The 21,084-nt window shown below is 40.3% G+C and overlaps 1 protein-coding gene across 1 annotated transcript; it reads left to right on the top strand.

Moving 5' to 3' along the window:
- Positions 1–2,755: 2,755 nt before the first annotated feature.
- LOC133610988 (sulfotransferase 1C1-like) lies at positions 2,756–15,009 on the top strand. Its single transcript, XM_061967804.1, has 7 exons — positions 2,756–3,361; positions 6,760–6,888; positions 8,792–8,889; positions 11,354–11,480; positions 13,513–13,607; positions 13,694–13,874; positions 14,822–15,009. The coding sequence occupies exons 1-7, from the start codon at positions 3,175–3,177 to the stop codon at positions 14,932–14,934; spliced, it is 930 nt and encodes a 309-aa protein (XP_061823788.1). The 5' UTR covers positions 2,756–3,174; the 3' UTR covers positions 14,935–15,009.
- The last annotated feature ends 6,075 nt before the right edge of the window (positions 15,010–21,084 follow it).

A 21,084-nucleotide genomic window follows, 5' to 3' on the forward strand; every position in this document is an offset into this window, starting at 1 on the left:
CTACCAAAATCAGTCGCAAAGCCGTGCCCACATCTCTTCTTCTCAGTGCAGACACTTCTACATCTTTCTTACTGAGGAAGAAGGAAACATGGCAGATGCTTGGTGACAAATAATGCCAGTAAAGTTGAATCATTCTTTTTAAATCTTAGCTCTAAACATGTGAGTGTGCATGGTGTGTTGAAACAATTAGACCAGTGGTTCTTACCTGGGTTCGATCGAACCCTAGGGGTTTGGTGAGTCGGCCTCAGGGGTTCGGCGTAGGGCAAAACACACCCGACTCATCGTGTAAATAAAAACTTCTCCATTTCGGCGTATTACGGATACGGCAACAGCTGACTGATTTGCAGGTGTGTAGTTTGTTGTGAGTTTATGCACTGTGTTGGTTTTGTTGTTTGAACAAGGTGATGTTCATGCACGCTTCATTTTATGCACCAGTAAAAAAAACATGGTAACACTTTAGTATGGGGAACATATTCACCATTAATTAGTTGCTTATTAACATGCACATTAGTAACATATTGGCTCTTAACTAGTCATTATTAAGTACTTGGCCTTATTATAACCCTGACCCTTACTTACTTACTTAGGCCTTTAAATTCCCTAAGGAACATAGGCCATTGATGATACTCCTCCATCCCCTTCGGTCTTGTGCCCTCCGCTCCAGTTGTTGCCATGACAGCCCTTGCGCCTTCATCTCCTGCTCTGTGGTTCTTCTCCAGGTGGCTCTAGGCCTTCCTCTCTTCCTCTTGCCTTGCGGGTTCCATGTTAGAGCATGTTTTGTGATAGATGTATTGTATCTACGCAGTGTGTGACCAATCCAGTTCCATTTCCTCCTCCTGATTTGTGTTTCTATTGTGTTTTGTCTAGTGAGGTCCCACAGGTTGGCATTGGAGATGATGTTAGGCCAGTAGATACCTAGGAGGCGACGGAGGCAGCGGTTGAAGAATGTCTGTATTTTGTTGAGTATGTTGGCGGCGATCTTCCAGGGTTCTGAACTGTAGAGTAAGGTGGATTTGACGTTTGAGTTGAAGATTTGCAGTTTGGTCTTGAGTGATATGTTTTTTGCTTTCCAGATTTTATTTAGGATAGTGAATGTGGTCCTTGCTTTTCCAATTCTGACACTGACATCCTCCTCCGTTTCTCCGTCCACAGCAATAATGCTTCCTAGGTATGTAAAGGTGGCAACCTCGTCTAACTGGTTATGATCCATGTTTATTGGGGAGTTGTTCTTGTTGTTGATACGCATTAACTTAGTTTTTGATGTGTTGATTTTGAGTCCAAGCGAAGCAGCTGTTGTTTCCAGTTTGCATGATTTCTCCTGCATATGTTGGTGTGTGTGTGTGTGTGCTAGGAGTGCTAAATCATCAGCAAAATCCAGGTCTTCCAACCCTGACCCTAACCCTAACCAAATAACTGTAAATTGGGTCTGTATTACTTAGAATATGTTCCCCTAGTGTCCAAATAACTCTAAATTAAGTCTTTGTTACTTAGAATATGTTCCTCATACTAAAGTGTTACCAAAAACATACAACTTTGTCTTGAATTTGAAAAAAAAACATTTTATTTTTCACTAAAGAAGGGTTCGATGAATGCGTATATGAAACTGGTGGGGTTCGGTACCTCCAACAAGGTTAAGAACCACTGAATTAGACATTCAAACGCGTCGACGCTGCACTTCCGCGTTTGACACTGAATGGAATTGGTTGTAATTACACCGAGGCACGCAGTGTGCATGAGTACATCCATTTCTATTTGTATGTGTCTTTCATCATTTTGCTGCGCTGTTACTTCATGATTGTGTCACATATGAACATCACATTGCTGTAAACAACACAATCACTGCCATATAAGCCAGCTGACAGAACCGCTTTGGATTGGTTCCAAAGAATATGTCTTAATTGTGTCACATTTTGGCACAACACCCCTAAAGGGACATGGGGGAAAGTCCTAGTTGGAAATACAGCTGAATTAACTCCTGAACTGGCATTTTCACACAGACCTCAAACCATGCGCATGCATCCAATGCTTTCTCGTGCGCACGAGAAACATATCTAAAAAAATATTTTCCCCATGTCCCTTTGGGGGCTCCGCAAAAATTAGCTGAATCTGAGAAAAGTGAGTTAAATCTGAGAAACATATCTGCCAGAAAAGTGTGACTGAACTTTTGCATTCGGCACTCCGTAGTATTTGTACTGCATATTGGGGATTAGAATCTAATGTGATCTGATTTTAAAAGCAAAGTTAGAACACTAGCATTGAGACACAATACCCAGTCATAATACAGCTGGGTGCTCTGTCGCCAAGTATTTTTGAGCTTTGTTGTCATTCATAATATTGTTTCAACCCAGGCTATTGAGGAATGTCATTTCTAAATAGTCGCTGCAGGCTCGCAACATAACTTTCTGCATGCACTGGCAAACACATGAGCATACGATGCGTTGCTAGTACCCTGTGCAGAATGCTTTATTTGGTCACATTTTTTCTCACTTTATCAGTCTGGGTCCAAAGGTAGCAGAAAAGCACACACTCTCTGTTTGAAAACACACCGTAAAGAAGTTGCAGAATGTGTACTTTTTAATACTTTTTCTTAGGTGAACAGGTTTAAATCCTTAATATCAATCCACTCAAAATCATACAACTATAAAGTCCAGCCTGGGAACATTGTTGTTTTGGTTTGGGCCTCACACAGGACACACCTCGTCCTTTTCCTCAAGTTACACAGGAAAGAGGCGATAGTATCATGTGAGGGTTGGACTCATGCATATGTTATGTAAGGTCACTTTAGTCTGCCAGTGAAAGTTCCAGTCATCCAAAGCTGAGAATAACTTGAGTTTGCAGAAAAACAAATAGGTTTAAAGACTTCTCTTGACTTTGTTTAGTGCTGTTGGGATGGCCCGCTGAGAGTTTTTGGACTCACTTGTCAAGAAAGGCTGTAAGTCAATCCTCCAGGAGCTCAGCAAGGCAAAGACCAGATGTCATTGGATCTGAGAAGGTGATTATAAAACAGCGACACGGACAAAAAGTTGTTGAAGACGTAACGCAGGGCAGACACTACAAAAGTCAAAGTGAAGCATATTTGACAGACAGAGAGAAGACTTCAGACTTTAGATGTGCTCTAGCAGTCTCATTTGATCCTTATTTTGAGTGACTACGCAAAACATTCCGACTTCAGCCATGTCAGAGGACCAAGAGCTGTCCTACAGTGATGCCATCAAGAAGGCGAGCAGCTCCATTACCCGCTTCCCCCTCATCCCAGTAAAAGGGATTCCCCTCATGAACCACATCGCTTACAACTTTGACGCCATCTGGGATTTCTGTCCCGATTCTTCAGACCTCCTCATCGCCACTTACCCTAAAGCAGGTACTACACATTTGATGATGGATTCATTTGTCCCAGAGTGCGATGCCAGGTTGGGCGAGTGTGACCTCGGGGAACATGCTTTTTTTGCTGTACCAGAATATGATGAAGCGTATGTAGCACTTGGCTTCACTGTAACCACGGTGGGATATGAGGAAAGACTAGTGTGTTGTTTACTTTAGGGTTAAATAGATAACAATGTTATGCAGAGGTATATTTATAACAATTTTATAGACAAATTATTAGGGTTGTCCGATAATGGCTTTTTTGCCGATATCCGATATTCCGATATTGTCCAACTCTTAATTACCGATACCGATATCAACCGATACCGATATATATAGTCGTGGAATTAACACATTATTATGCCTAATTTTGTTGTGATGCCCCGCTGGATGCATTAAACAATGTAACAAGGTTTTCCAAAATAAATCAACTCAAGTTATGGAAAAAAGTGCCAACATGGCACTGCCATATTTATTATTGAAGTCACAAAGTTCATTATTTTGTTAACATGACTCAAAACAGCAGCTTGGAATGTGGGACATGCTCTCCCTGAAATAATCCTGATACAACTATGGGAAACACTGTAACTTTGACTTTCACAAAGTGCTTTTTTTTTTTCAAACATGCCTCAAAACAACAGCTACAAAAACAATGAAGGCACACAGCTTCAGTCCAGAGTATACTATAAACTGGGCTCAATCTGCCCTGTTCTTAACGTATTCGTATGAGTAACAAAAATGTGCAAATAAAAACAAGAAAGGCACAAAAATAAAAAACTGCTTCAGTCTAGACTCGTAGATAACACAGCCATCCTTTAAAGTGCATGAACATTAATAAAACTGCTTCAGCCTAGACTAGTAGAAAACACAGCCATCCTTTAAAGTGCATGGGGAAAAAGGCACAAAACATAAATAAAACAGCTTCACTCAGTCCAGACTATTAGTCTATTTGTGCAACAGATGAAGCTCAAAGAGTGGGCTAATTCTTTTTCTCCTTGGAGAGGGAGATTTTTCTGAATGAAAACAAGCATCTGCAAGGGGTTCTGGGTATTTGTTCTGTTCTGTTGTGTTACGGTGCGGATGTTCTCCCGAAATGTGTTTGTCATTCTTGTTTGGTGTGGGTTCACAGTGTGGCGCATATTTGTAACAGTGTTAAAGTTGTTTATACGGCCACTCTCAGTGTGACCTGTATGGCTGTTGATCAAGTATGCTTGCATTCGCTAGTGCGTGTGTCAAACCGTCGATAGTATGTGACTGGGCCAGGACGCAAAGGCAGCGCCTTCAAGGATTAATTGGCGCTCTGTACATCTTCCTGCGTCCGCAATAATATCAGCAGTCCAATATTATCGGACATCCCTACAAATGATACTATGTATAGTCATGGTGGAGAGTGGGGGGAGGGCGCAAAATATTTTCTTCTTCCTGGGGGGGCGTAACAGAAAATATTTGAGAAGCACTGCCCTAAAATAACAGTACACTGACAATTTTTTTAATTATAAATTCACAGCAAATTGCTGGTTGATAATTGCATTACTTTCACATGACCATTTACAGTCATTTACTGTGAAATAAATTTATAGCAATGTACTGTACCCGCACAGCTGTGATTTTACAGTTGTTTACAATAAAGTTACAACTAAATGCTGAGGCTTCACAACTGTAATTTTCAAGTAAACTCCATAACTGTATATGATTTTCTAATATTGATAATACACTATATTGCCAAAAGTATTTGGCCACCTTCCTTTACTCACATATGAACTTGAAGTGCCATCCCATTCCTAACCCATAGGGTTCAATATGATGTCGGTCCACCTTTTGCAGCTATTACAGCGTCAACTCTTCTGGGAAGGCTGTCCACAAGGTTGCGGAGTGTGTTTATAGGAATTTTCGACCATTCTTCCAAAAGCGCATTGGTGAGGTCACACACTGATGTTGGTTGAGATGGCCTGGCTCTCAGTCTCTGTTCTAATTCATTCCAAAGGTGTTCTATCGGGTTCAGGTCGGGACTCTGTGCAGGCCAGTCAAGTACATCCACACTAGACTGTCATCCATGTCTTTATGGGCCTTGCTTTGTGCACAGTCATGTTGGAAGAGGCCCGCTCCAAACTGTTCCCACAAGGTTGGGAGCATGGAATTTTCCAAAATGTTTTGGTACCCTGGACATTTAAAGTTCCTTTAACTGGAACTCAGGGGCCAAGCCCAACTCCTGAAAAACAACCCCACACCATATTTCCTCTTCCACCAAATTTCACACTCAGCCATCACAATACAAACAGAAATGTACCGTTCTCCTGGCAACCTCCAAACCCAGACATGTCCATCAGATTGCCAGATGGAAAAGTGTGATTCATCACTCCAGAGAAGGCGTCTCCACTGCTCCAGAGTCCAGTGGCGACATGCTTTACACCACTGCATCCCACGCTTTGCATTGAACTTGGTGATGTATGGCTTAGATGCAGCTGTTCGGCCATGGAAACCCATTCCATGAAGCTCTCTGCATACTGTACGTGGGCTAATTGGAAGGTCACATGAAGTTTGGAACTCTGTAGCAACTGACTGTGCAGAAAGTCTTTGCACTATGCGCTTCAGCATCCGCTGACCCCTCTGTCAGTTTACGTGGCCTACCAGTTTGTGGCTGAGTTGCTGTTGTTCCCAAACTCTTCCATTTTCTTATAACAAAACCCACAGTTGACTTTGGAATATTCAGGAGCGAGGACATTTCACGACTGGATTTGTTGCACAGGTGGCATGCTATGACAGTTCCACGCTGGAAATCACTGAGGTCCTAAGAGCTGCCCATTCTTTCACAAATGTTTGTAGAAACAGTCTCCATGCCTAAGTGCTTGATTTTATGCACCTGTGGCCGGGCCAAGTGATTAGGACACCTGATTCGGATTATTTGGATGGGTGGCCAAATACTTTTGGCAATATAGTATATATATAAACAAAATAATATTTACTGCGGCATTTTTTTTTTAAAGTTTTCTTGTTCGTCTTGTTCTTATCCTTCTTTAGGTTTAACAGGTGATTGCTGTGAAATATACGACTATCGCAGTCTTTTAGTCATTTGATGTAAATGTGGGTTACAGTATCGTATTGTGAAAAAATACTGTAAGGTGTTTTCTAGCACACATCGAGCTGTGAGAGTAATTTCAAGTCAAGTTGACTTATGGGGTTTAAGAATGGTGGTGGTGTTTTGGAACTGTGTAACGTGCTGGGTGAAAGCCCAAACAAACCCACATGAACTAGTCCATCCTTTAGAAGCTTACTCACTGAAGACGATTTGAGGACATCTTGCATAAATTTGAACTCCAAGTTTTGTTTGACTTTGAGTATTTTTTGTCATTCAAACGAGGACTTACGTCATTTACTGTGTTGTGTTGGGGTGACGAGGTACGACATGGACCCAGGAGATAGTGGATCTGCTCCTTCACAACGGAGATGCTGAGCTCTGTAAGAGAGCCCCCATAGCAGTCCGCAGTCCTTTCCTGGAGATTTGCTCGCCGCCGCCCATCCCTTCAGGTGCGTTTCATTATTAAAAAAAAGGCCCAATGTAATGAAAAAAGTCTTCATTTGCAAATATTGCAAAAATAATAAATACGATGGAGACTATCAGAGAGGCATTCATTCAACAATGTATCTAATGTAGGTCATTTGTGATCGTTGCCATTGGTTTGTCAGTTAGTTTGTTAGTTTGAAAGTTAAAAAGTTAAAGTAGCAATGATTGTCACACACACTAGATGTGGCGAATTTATTCTCTGCTTTTGACCCATCACCCTTGATCACCCCTTGGGAGGTGAGGGGAGCAGTGGGCAGCAGCGGTGGCCGCGCCCGGGGAATAATTTTTGGTGATTCAACCCCCAATTGCAACCCTTGATGCTGAGTGCCAAGCAGGGAGGTATGAGTCCCATTTTTATAGTCTTTGGTATGACTCGGCCGGGGTTTGAACTCACAACCTACCGATCTCAGGGCGGACACTCTCACTGTTTGAAATGGGATTAGGAACAATTGATTACATTTTGGGACATGATTATAATCCTGCAAAGAGGTAAATTGAATACAGTGCTTTATTGGATTAACTCCCGAATAATGGGTGCACCCATAAAAAGTCTTAAAAACGGGTACTTTTGATACTCAGGGATAATCAACTAAAAACGTTTTGGGGGCAGTGGTGGGGCAGTGGACTTGCCCCTTTACCATTAATCTTATTCTGTGTATTCCGGAGAACAAACGTCCTCTACAGTGGAGATTTGATTTTGGTCTATTCATTTTGCCAGAGTCACAGGAGCGCACTGCTATTTTTAAGGACATTCCTCAAAAAAAGTCAGTCAAAGATCATTTGACAGCACTCTAGAGCTGCAAAAATGTGAGCCTCTCACAAGTTTTTTTTTTTTCTAAACTCGAAAAAGAGAGGACCTAAAATGAAACCTTGAACACGAGAGAGCAATACTAGTAGAACAGATGAAAACAGGCTGCATCTGAAGTAAACAAACTACAGCAAAACATTACATTACAGGAAAAATGTACAACTGCAAAAAAGGAGAGGACTTCAAGTGTTGCCTCAGTTATGTAAATCACACGTGTTCTTTGTTTGCAAGCAAGGTTAAAATGTCAATGCTGCAAAAATGTTTGTCCCCCAAGTTTTGAAGTGAAATCAGGGGGCTGGTATGGTATCTATGTGTCGTAGCATATTTATTTCAAATTTTGGTATAATATAATTCTAAATAATTTATTTACATTAAAATAATGGCTTTTTTTTAAAAATAGCTTTGCTAAGTCTCATGACCTAATTAATTAAACTGTGAAATAATCAAATCATGAAATAATTAAATAAATTGTTAAATCATGAAATAATTGAATCCATCATGAAATAATTAAATAGATAATAAAATATTCATTAAATCGTGAAATTATTAAATAAATCATTGAATAATGAAATATGGAAACGATGAAATAATGAGATCAATAAATGATTAAATAATTAAATGTAATTGTGAATTATAATTGTGCATTAAATACATTAATGATACATTTAAGTAAATATTGTAAATATGATTTATTTATTTTAGTTTTGTCCCATTTTTGTCACCCTCCGTGGATTGGTGAGAAAGCGCCCCCTGCTAGATTTGTAACTGCAGTACTGTTTTTTCCCCAGCAGATAGTGCCATCAAACCACTTTATTTGGTGTACCATTGATAAAAATGAATGATTTACAATTTTAAAGCAGATAAAACAGGTGAACGCAGGTATCATGATTACCAAAATAATGTTTGTAAAAGTTAAATAAAAAACAATAATATGATGTACTATAATTTGTAATATAATGATCATGTATACCATTTGTTAGTCAATTAGGTCATAGGGAGGTAGTCAGATATTGTTTATGCACTAGCTTTTGTAAAACATGTGTGAATGTATTCCCCAGGTCTTGAACTCTTGAATAAGATGGACCCACCAAGGATTATTAAGACACATTTACCATTTCAGCTGGTTCCCATCGGGTTTTGGGACAACAAGTGCAAAGTAGGTTAATTGGACCCGAAGGCTTTCTTTAAAGGCGAACTGCACATTTTGGGGAATTTTGTGTGCCATTCACAATTCTTATGTAAGACAAGCACACATATGTTTTTATTTTTTTTATGCATTTTAAACTGTAAATACTTGCAAAAGCCAGCAAACCAATGGGAGCGCTATTAAAGTTAGGGTACCAATGATTGTCACACACACACTAGGTGTAGCGAAATTATTCTCTGCATTTGACCCATTACCCTTGATCACCCCCTGGGAGGTGAGGGGAGCAGTGAGCAGCAGCGGTGGCCGCGCCCGGGAATCATTTTTCGTGATTTAACCCCCAATTTCAACCTTTGATGCTGAGTGCCAAGCAGGGAGGTAATGGGTAAGGCCACTGAGCTCTGCCTATAAATCACTCTAAAAACCTCCAAAAGCTTCCATCATCGTTTTATATACACAATGTGTGTATATATACAATGTAGTAACTGGCACATTCATAAAAACATTTAATATTTACGTATTTTGTTCATTTTAAGCACACTTCGGCGTATTAATTTCACAGACTCTTCACATCATTGGCTTTTCCCTTCAACAACATTATTACTAATCCCGCAGAATTCATGAGAGTCAATAACAACTACTTTGGGATGAATGAAGATTCAGAATCTTTTATTTTTGAGCCTGAATATAAGGAGGATGAACAACAAGTTTTACATGTGTGCTAATCAGATCCAGCTTTAGTGAAACACTATACATCATATAGCAGTATTGCTAAGTGCTAAACACGATATACAAACTACGAACATAATAAAACAATCACATACAGTACAGCAGTGGTTACCAACCTTTGATCCCAAGATCTATGGTCTCAGCCCAAAACCAAAACAGCATCTACCCCCATATATATATATATATATATATATATATATATATATATATATATATATATATATATATATATATATATATGTATATATATATATATATATATATATATATATATATATATATATATATGCATATATATATATATATATATATATATATATATATATATATATATATATATATATATATATATATATATATGGCTTTTTCTCATTGTTTCTTGCTGTTTTCTCAATTTTTGCTGGTGTTTTTTTGTTGGCCAATGACAATTGCTGATTAATGGAAGGTTCATATCTTTCCGTTTAGATGAAGAATTAAACAAATTCCTCATGCAGGTCTTGTATCTTTCTAGTCATCTCTGGGTATAAGTTGAATGTTAAAGTTGACCAACTTCTCGGTTTATGGCAAACCGTTCTACTATCCAGGATAGAGACATGATTTATAATCTAGAACAGGGGTAGGGAACCTATGGCTCTAGAGCCAGATGTGGCTCTTTTGATGACCGCATCTGGCTCTCAGATAAATCTTAGCTGACATTGCTTAACATGATAAGTAATGAATAATTCCGCTGGTAATCGCAGTGTTAAAAATAATGTTCAAAATATAAAACATTCTGATGGATTTTAATCCATTCATCCATTTTCTACCGCACCTGTTCAAGAAGTCGCATTATTGGTAAGAAGTATTTTATTTATTATTGGTTAGCTTCAGAACAACAATGTTATTAAAAAGAATAAGAGACTTATTGTACTTTAAAAATGTTGGTATTACTTAAAAATGCATGCATTTAGTTGTATTCAGTGTTAAAAAATATTGTACGGCTCTCACGGAAATACATTTTTAAATCTTTGGCTTTCATGGCTCTCTCAGCCAAAAAGGTTCCCGACCCCTGATCTAGAATTAACTTTCACAGTGGAAGAGTGGCCGTGCGCGACCCGAGGGTCCCTGGTTCAATCCCCACCTAGTACCAACCTCGTCATGTCCGTTGTGTCCTGAGCAAGACACTTCACCCTTGCTCCTGATGGGTGCTGGTTAGCGCCTTGCATGGCAGCTCCCTCCATCAGTGTGTGAATGTGTGTGTGAATGGGTAAATGTGGAAGTAGTGTCAAAGCGCTTTGAGTACCTTGAAGGTAGAAAAGCGCTATACAAGTACAACCCATTTATCATTATTTAACAACTCAAATGTGATGCAGCAGCAGCTCAATGTCAATATAGCAGCAGATCTCTGTGATCAATGCTGCTAAATGTAGGTCCCTAACGTTAGTGCTTTTAATAACAATATTGCTAATACTTGATTTATATATTCAGCTCACGAAATGTAAATGGAATATTGTTGGCAGTTTTTGGGTGTTTTTTTAGAGGGCTTTATGAGCGGAATAGTGCAATCTCATTAGCTGCATTGTCAGCCACCTCGTACTTGCCGTATTTAACGATTTAGAATGAATAAAAAAGAAAAACATTGGTTCTTCTCTTCCATAGGGATGTAAATGATAGGCAAAAAAAAAAGTGCAGTTCTCCTTTAAAACAAACTGACAATAACTAGCAATAAACCTTTTTTGAATCACTTTTTCTATTGTGGTGTGTGAAGGTGATCTACGTGGCTCGCAATGCTAAGGACAATCTAGTGAGCTACTTCCACTTTGATCAGATGAATCTGACCCAGCCTGATCCCGGACCGTGGGAGGGATACGTCCACAAGTTCATGCGTGGAGAGGGTATGTAAACTGCAATTCAAAACAATATATTGACATGAACTGCTGCCATCATACAAACTTGTAAAGGTTTGAATATTCTCAATTACGATGTGTGTAATAAAAATTACAATAAAGTAAAACCATTCACCCTTTAAAGACACCTGCCACACAGGTTTTTGCTGAGCAATACTGACAGCTACGTCTACATGGGCAAAATTGTGGAGGTTAATCCATACAAAATGTATTTAATCTGATCTGAATTGGGATTAGAATGTTACTGTGTATATGGACCCTGAAAAAAATGAACAGATTAGGATGTTCCTTTTTCATGCATCACACCTTAGATCGGAATACTTTATTTTTGACATGAGCAACACATACCGCAAACTGAAGTGGAAGAAGAAGAAAAAGTGACTTCTGCTGTAAACAAACATGGCTCTGTGCATTTCTGCTTGTCCGACGTTGTCACGTTATTTATTTATAAGTTTTCTTCTGTTCCCTACTTTTGTTTTACCTCTCTTTTTGAAATTGAGCTGCTCTCTGCCCTCGACGTTGTGATAAGTACGAGTTGCTGTACTTTCTGTAGTCGCAGACGTGGCGTCATCAGGCCGCGTCTTCATGTTACGTGCCTGAGGCTAGCAGTTAGCACTTGGAGTAGCTGCAAGGTCGTAAATAAAACAGCTCGTTGAGACGACAACTGGATCCTTTCTTTTATTGCTACATCAACACAAGAAACTCCAGACCATACTTTTGTTTTTGCTAGTCTCGGTTTTAGAGCAATAATCTCAACAGTATATAACTGTAGTGCATTACATTTATATAGCACTTTTCTCTAGTGACTCAAAGCGCTTTACATAGTGAAACCCAACATCTAAGTTAATTTTTTTTTAAAGCAGTGTGGGTGGCACTGGGAGCAGGTGGGTAAAGTGTCTTGCCCAAGGACACAACAGCAGTGACTTGATTGGCAGAAGCGGGGATCGAACCTGGAACCCACAAGTTGCTGGCACGGCCACTCTACCAACCGAGCTATGCCGCACCACTGTACTGATGATGAACATGTTGAATGGGGGAGACAGCAGCAGGACAATCGCTTCATTCCCATATTATCAAATGTTGTCCCTCTTCCAGAATCAGAAATACTTCACCATTAAAGTATAGCTGACGTCAAAGACATGTGCAGTAAGGCTAATTATAACCCGAATTTTGGAAGAAGTGTTTTTTATGTGCTTCAATCTAAATGACTATTGGCATAAACCACCAGTCTTGATCCGAATGAAATTTTGATCCAAATGGCGTGTTTACGTGAAGCCTTTTTATTCTGGTTAGGATTCTATTCTGATTCATTGTGTTCATGTGCACATAGCTAGTGTTTTGTATGTATTGCTGGAATCATTGTAAAGACAGTATTTATTTTTTTATATAGCTATAATATATAGTATTGTACACAAAAAGTTCATACATTTTCACAATTTATAAATGTTGAAATTTTTCTTTTGCACTCTTCTTTTTGACCACCTTCTTCTCCCACTGTTTTCATCCAATCTACACCGTTCAAGTATGAAAAAACACAGGCTACCTTTTTTTTATCTTCCCCAATTTCCCAGATTACCAGGAATTCCAGTTTTACCCCCCAATTAAAGTAGGCAATTTTTCAAACTTACCCAATTTCCACATTTCTCAACAACTTCATACAATTTCACCATAATAAACACACACCACTGGACATCCAAACCAACCATTTTACCGATTCCAAAAATTCCCAATTTTTTTGGAATTCCCACATTTCAATTACACTATGTCCGCCCTTTTTTCTTTTGACATTTTTTAAACAGATTTCAGCTAGCATGCGAACATTAGCATGCTAACATTAGCATGCCAACTTTTTTCAGCCGATTTTCCAGTTCCACACCTGAGAGCCATATAACTTGGCACTTGATGCATGCTAACTGTTAGCATTTTAGTTTGGCTAAGGCATTTCAGAATTCAAACGCAAATTTGATGGTTTGACAAGTTGGTTTATCACCATGAAGTGACCCACTTATTGCTTTTGTAGTGCCATGGGGCTCCTGGTATGATCATGTCAAGGGTTACTGGGTGGAACAAGAACAGAGGAACATCCTTTACCTTTTCTATGAAGACATGAAAGAGGTAGTACTTAATGAAACCTAATTATTATAAAACGTGTTCATAATTTGTTTAGTTTGCCACCAAGCCTTGTTATTGTTCTTACCCAGAATCCTCGACGTGAAGTGGAGCGCATTATGAGGTACCTGGACCTGTCCCTCTCTGATGATGTCATCAGCCGCATTGTGGAGCTGACATCTTTCGAGAAAATGAAGGAGAACCCGATGGCCAACTACAGCTTCGTTCCCAAACCAGTTTTTGACCAGTCCATCTCTGCCTTCATGAGAAAAGGTCCTTCAAAACCTCAACAATATCAGTCTAGTCGAGGGCTATTCAAACTGGGCGGCCTATGGGTTAAATTTGTCCTGTTAATGACAACAGACTGGCTCACCTTTAAAACTTGGCTGAAATGAATACTTTTGCAGCAGATACCTAAAAACACAAGAACAATGTCACATACAGGATCTTTACCAAGTGTTTCTGGCAGTCGGTTCTTAAAAACAGCAGAGCTCTCCTGTCAGTAAGAGGATCTTTGACAAACTTGCACATTCTGCTTTTCAGAAATAATGAATATTTTAGCCATTTTAAGGCATGGTAATTGTGAAGGGAGAAGTAAATTCTTAAAATGTAGCCCCCCCAAAAAATAGTTTTTGTTGATAAGCCCTGCCCTATTCTGAGAAATCTACATTTTTGGACAACAGTGGCCTCTAGTGGTTTTTAGAATTTTTGCATTTGTGTTGAATATTCAGCTCCCCTTCGATTTTCATTTCCATTCATCCATTTTCTACCGCTTATTCCCTTCGGGGTCGCGGGGGGCGCTGGAGCCTATCTCAGCTACAATCGGGCGGAAGGCGGGGTACACCCTGGACAAGTCGCCACCTCATCGCAGGGCCAACACAGATAGACAGACAACTTTCACACTCACATTCACACACTAGGGCCAATTTAGTTTTGCCAATCAACTTATGCCCAGGTGCATGTCTTTGGAGGTGGGAGGAAGCCGGAGTACCCGGAGGGAACCCACGCAGTCACGGGGAGAACATGCAAACTCCACACAGAAAGATCCCGAGGTCGGGATTGAACTCACGACTACTCAGGACCTTCGTTTTGTGAGGCAGACGCACTAACCCCTCTTCCACCGTGCTGCCCCGATTTTCATTTGTCTGCTTAATTTAAAATGAATTGCTGTTGCTTCTGCGTCCAACATTGTTGTATCTCTGTTTGTTTGTCCTACACAGGAGAAGTCGGTGATTGGAAGAACTTTTTCACGCCACAGCAGTCAGCAGAGTTTGATGAGGACTATAAGAAGAAAATGAAGCACGTCCGCATACCATTCAGAGCACAGCTCTAAAATGGCGTGCTGGAGTTTCTTCTCGATGTTTTTTCTACAACGTAACGTCGCAATAAAATATGAATAATGTCTGAATTATTCTGTTTGTTTGGTGGGTGTGGATGCTAGCAAAACATGCTAGATGGTAGGGCTGTCATGCGATTATTCAGAAAAAAGTATCGCATTCAAGTATAAACACGGATGATTTAGTTTGAGCGCACATGCTCCTTTGACCTAATCAGGAATGGTTACCTGAAATGTGTTGTGGGTTGTTATACGCTGTTATGAGATAAACTAACTTTAAAAATCCTTTCAGTATTCATACTCAATAAAGACTACCGGTACTATTGAAGATAGTATGCTTGCAATTAGATATGAAATTAGCTTATGACCTGACATTAAACGACGACGAAACGGATGCACAGAATTTTGACACAATTTTAGTTTAAAGTACAGTATCTTGTTGATTTATATTTAAGTGTGAATTGGGGAAAGACAATGAGGCAAGCACATTAAAAGCATACTTGCCAACCTTGAGACCTCCGATTTTGGGAGTTCATATAGCAATACAGTCTCACTGCACAGCAGACCAGCAGTTAGTCGAGTCCGTCCATGTTGAGGCACTGAGTGACGCGCCTCGACTGGCTGCTGTTCACCGCACCGTCTCTTCTCAGTATTTGAACGGCAAATGTGAAAATTCAGCGATTTTGAATAAAAATAATCTAAAACTGGTGAAGTTAAATGGAAAATAACTTTATAGTATAATCACTGGATCAGTGCCGGCCCAAGCCTCCATGGGGCCCTAAGCAAAATTTGATTTTGGGGCCCTCTATTTCTGCCAATAATATTGATTGTTGATCATTCACACACCTACTATAAACTCATTGCGGCTCTGGCAGTGTTGTTTACATGATCCTATTGTCAGCCTGGCATGTCTTTACAAATGACATGTCATTTATAAAGATATGGGGGTGGCCCAGTTAAGAACATAAATAATAGCAATGAATGAACGAATGATGTCCAGAGTGCCACATATGGTTCCTAATCTTAAAATGTAGATAACATTCAGCTACAAGAGTGGCCTGGGGTTGAACAGTCCAAGTGATAAAGCTTTGTATTTACAGTAAAAGTGTCATCTTGTCTCATCAGTCTTGTACATATTAGTCTTTAATTACTAGTTTACATTTTTAGTTAATTGTTCATATTCAATGTTTACTTTGTACAAAGAGAGCGCAGTCTACTGAAGTTAAATTCATCAATAGTTTTCCCCTTTGAAAGACGCAAGGCAAATTCCTTCCATTTCACCATGTTGCTACAATGATCTTCACTGTTTTCATGCTGTTTCAGCAGTGCACCTATGTTGACCCAATCCCGCTGTCCCTCGGCTGACACTTTTAAGGACTTTTTGGAAAATAATTTGCAGCAAAAGCAATAGACTGCATCTTTACTTCTTGAATAATTCAGCCAGCTACACTTGACTTTTTCCCCATTGACTAGTTGTCTGTAGGTATAATGATAATGAAAACTTGGGCCATCATGCCGTTTGGGGAATGAAAAGTTCTCCTTAATAGACAGTGGTCCTCTGATCACCTGCTCAGTCCTGTCTGAATCTGAGAGGAAAGATATGGCGTCACATTAATGCCAAAAATCCGAGCGCATAAAAACTGTTATCGCGCGCTGATTCTCCACTTCGTGCGCGCGCGACACCCTTTTGCGCGCGCGTGGTGTCTTTTTGCGCGCGCGTGGTGTCTTTTTGCGCGCGCGCCGTCTCGGTCTGTGCGCTCTCTGTGTACTCCTGGCATCTCTCCTCGCGCTGTCATGTTTCTTTTTGGCACTTTGGGGGCGGATATGCTTACACGGCCCCTCCTTTCTGATTGGCTCTGAGCATTTTTCATAAGACCAATCATTCTCCAGCGTAGCAACGTTGTAGCCATCTTACCTCGGACAGCTAGCCTCAATCATTACATTGATGTCAAAGCAAGTTATGGTAATTTAATTAGTACATGTACCAATTAAATTACCATAATTTGCTTGATTTTCGACCAATTTACAAACGGTTTGCCTTGTTACAAATCTTATTACATGTAGATATGACATAGGATGCTGCACCTGTTGAAATCACCTCTTTCGCTATAAAAAAAATGACTTAATTGTGCAACATAGTTGTGTAGGGTCAGTGTTAGTCAGTTCTCTGATTATTTTAAACTGTTTCAGAATACATTATTAAAAGGCTATTTTTAACATTTTAAAAACAAAATTCAAAGATTATTTCATTAATTTTATGGCTGAATCAAAAGAAATTCCATAAATTAGAAAACAAATGTTCAAGAAGAAGTGAAAACTTTGCGCCTATAACAATCTTGACACATATTGACGATGACCTGCCCTGCTATACTTCTGATTATCTCTGAGCATTTTTCGCCTGGCCAATCAGAAAGAAGGGGCCGGCTAAGCATACCCACCCCCAAAGTGCCAAAACGAAACATGCCAGCGCACAGACCGAGACGGCACGCGCGCAAAAAGGCACCACGCGCGCGCAAAAGGGTGTCGCGCGCGCGCACGAAGTGGAGAATCAGCGCGCGATAACAGTTTTTATGTGCTCGGATTTTTGGCATTAATGTGACGCCATAGCAGGCGGCAAACGTCACAGGTGCAGCAGAGGCAGCTTTACATTTAAAGAGAGGCAGGAAGAATCACTAAGCCTAGATCAGCAGCAGCACTCTGTTGACCTAAAATTGTGTTTTTGTACAATAATATATCTTTGATCATTTAGAAATCATCAGTCAGACTCGTACATGCAAAAAATAAAAAATAAGAATGTTTTGTTAATTGCTTTTGGGGGCCCCCTGGTGGCCGCGGGGCCCTAAGCAAGCGCTTAGTACGCTTATGCCTTGGGCCGGCTCTGCACTGGATACATATAACAATTTAATATATTTTTTTTCTTTTTACATTTTTTTCTTTCCATGATGGCAGGTGAGGCGGGGTGACTGCACGTCACTGCCCCTTACAAATATTAGAAAGACAAACATTGTTTAAACATTATTGGATTAGACAAACAGATTTACGCCCCAAAAGTAAAGTGCAAAGATATGTTTGCATTTTGACTTTTAAAAGGCTAAGAAGGTCGCACCAGTGTGTGAATGTTGTCTGTCTATCTGTGTTGGCCCTGCGATGAGGTGGCGACTTGTCCAGGGTGTACACTGCCTTCCGCCCGATTGTAGCTGAGATAGGCTGAAGTGCCCCCCGCGACCCCGAAGGGAATAAGCGGTAGAAAATGGATGGATGGATGGATGATTGATGGGTTCTCAGTTGTCACTGTAAGGCCCTTGAAGTGTCTGGAAAAGCACTACAATAAAACTAATCCATTATTATTATAATTATTATTACTGTATTTTTCAGAGTATAAGTCGCACCGGAGTATAAGTCGCACCTGCCCAAAATGCATAATAAAAAAGGAAAAAAACATATATAAGTCGCACTGGAGCCCGGCCAAACTATGAAAAAAAACTGCGACTTATAGTCCGAAAAATACGGTACTGTTCCCTATCCTATTGGATGCACCAAATAATTGTGGCTCTTATAATCCAAAAGCATAAATTATTTGAATTGATCTTCTTTGTTTGCCTTTCGGGCAGCAGGGTGGCACAGGGGTTAGTGCATTTGTCTCAAAATACTGTCAGGCTTGTCCCTGACAGTTTGACTGTGTTTTAGTTTTTTCTCTGCGTTTGTCTGTTTTCTGTCCAGCACTTTTATTTTGTCTTTATTTCCTACTTGTCTCCCTGAGTGCTGTGTCGCCTCAGCTGTGGCTGATTGGCACCTGGCCACACCTGGTGTCAATCAGCCAGCTGCTATTTATACCTGCCCTACCCTCCAGTCACTGCTGGATCATTGTCATCACTACCTGATTGTCATTGCCGATGTCATTGTAGTGTCTACCTGTCCTTGTCGTCATAGCGGTAAGCTGTTCCTTATAGCTATTTAAAAGCAGAAATGAATATATATCTATCTCAGATTATATCTTCTAACTGTAACAACCCCAGAGTTCTGTTTAAAACTATTAACACTGTCATTGATGCTCCCAAATCTGCTGGTTTTGATGCTTCTTTTGAATTCTGTGAAAATTGTCTCCATTTTTTCACTGACAAAATTGTGTCAACTAGAGCCAGTCTATCTCAGCCTTCATATGACCCTTCTGTTCCCCTGCATTTCTCTTCTGTTTTCCATCAGTTTGAGCCGGTGTCCTTTTCTTTTTTAAGTGACACAGTTAGTCATATGAAGCCCTCTGGTTCTCCTGCAGATGCCCTCCCACCTCGCCTGTTTAAGGAGGTACTTGCTACTATTGGATCAAGTGTCCTTAACATTATCAATAGTAGCCTCTCTTCTGGAATAGTTCCAGTAGAGTTTAAACATGCAGTGGTACGACCTCTACTTAAAAAACCCAGCCTCGACCCCTCTCTCCTCTCTAACTTCAGACCTATCTCTAATCTTCCATACATTTCCAAAATATTAGAGAAGGTTGTCTACAGTCAGTTGTTGCCCTTCTTAGAGGATAATGGTATCACTGAGCTGTTCCAGTCCGGTTTTAAAGCCCTCCACAGCACAGAGTCAGCGCTTCTAAAAGTTTTTAACGATATCCTCCTGTCCACTGATTCTGGTAAATATGTTGTCCTGGTGCTTTTAGATCTGTCTGCTGCGTTCGACACCGTCGACCACGCCACCTTAATCACTCGTCTTGAGAACTGTGTGGGCATTAAGGGCGCCGCCCTCAACTGGTTCCGGTCGTACCTAACCGACAGGAGTTTTTGTGTAAAAGTAGACAGTTTTATGTCGTCCACAGCTCCTTTACCACATGGGGTCCCCCAGGGCTCAATCCTTGCCCCAATTTTATTTGCGCTTTACCTTCTCCCCCTTGGTTCTATTTTTAGGAAGTACAGTATTGCATTTCATTTTTATGCCGATGATTGCCAGATTTATTTTCCCATGGCACAAAATAACACGGTTCAACGTCTTATTGACTGCCTGCACGACATCAAAGTCTGGCTTTCAGCTAACTTCCTGAGCCTAAATGAAGATAAAACAGAAGTTATGTTGTTCGGTCCAAGTCGCTCTCCCTCCCCCAACGTTGACCTCGGCACTCTGACCCCGTATCTCAGCGACTCTGTCACAAACCTGGGGGTGAAGTTTGACTCAGATTTTAAATTCGAAAAACAAATCAGCAGCGTCGTTCAAAAAAGCTTTTATCAATTACGCCAAATAGCGAAAGTAAAACCGCTTCTATCAAGACATGATCTTGAGAAATGAATCCACGCCTTTATCTCGACTCGTCTTGACTACTGTAATGCCCTGTATGTTGGCATTAGCCAGGCCTCCCTCGCCCGCCTGCAGCTCGTGCAGAACTCTGCTGCTCGTCTGCTAACACAGACCCGCAGACGTGAGCACATCACCCCTATTTTAGCGTCTCTTCACTGGCTCCCTGTGCGTTACCGAATACATTTTAAACTCCTTTTATTTGTTTTTAAATGTCTAAACAACCTCGCGCCAACCTATCTCTCCGACCTCCTTCAGCCTTACTGCCCCACCCGATCCTTAAGATCAGCCGATCAGCTGCTGTTGACGGTCCCTGACACAAGGCTGAAGCTTAGAGGTGACAGAGCTTTCGCCGTTGCTGCTCCCAAGCTCTGGAACGACCTACCCCTGAGTGTTAGACAAGCCTCCTCTCTTCCTGTTTTTAAATCTCTCTTAAAAACATACTTTTATTCCATGGCTTTTAACACTGAGTGATATCCATCCTGCAATGGCGCCCCATAATACACCTGCTGTGATCCTGTTTTTATGTTGTTTTTTTTAATTTTATTAATTCTATTTTAATTATTTATTTTCTATCGTGTTCTGTTTGTGTTGTGTTGTGTTTGCTCGGTACTTGTTTTATCTTTTAACCTGCTCATTGTACAGCACTTTGGCTACCCCTGTGGTAAATTTTAAATGTGCTCTATAAATAAAGTTGATTTGATTTACGGTTGGTTTCTCCTAGCTTCTTGTTTTCCTGTTAGCCAGATCCTGTTAGCCGTTTGCTATTTCCAGTTTTTCTGTTTTCTGGTTCCTGTTTCCATTTTGCCTGTTCCTAGTTTGTGTTTTTACTTTATTTCGAACATTAAATCATGTTTTCCCGTA

This window comes from Nerophis lumbriciformis, linkage group LG11, assembly GCF_033978685.3.
Source record: "Nerophis lumbriciformis linkage group LG11, RoL_Nlum_v2.1, whole genome shotgun sequence".
NCBI lineage: Eukaryota > Metazoa > Chordata > Actinopteri > Syngnathiformes > Syngnathidae > Nerophis > Nerophis lumbriciformis.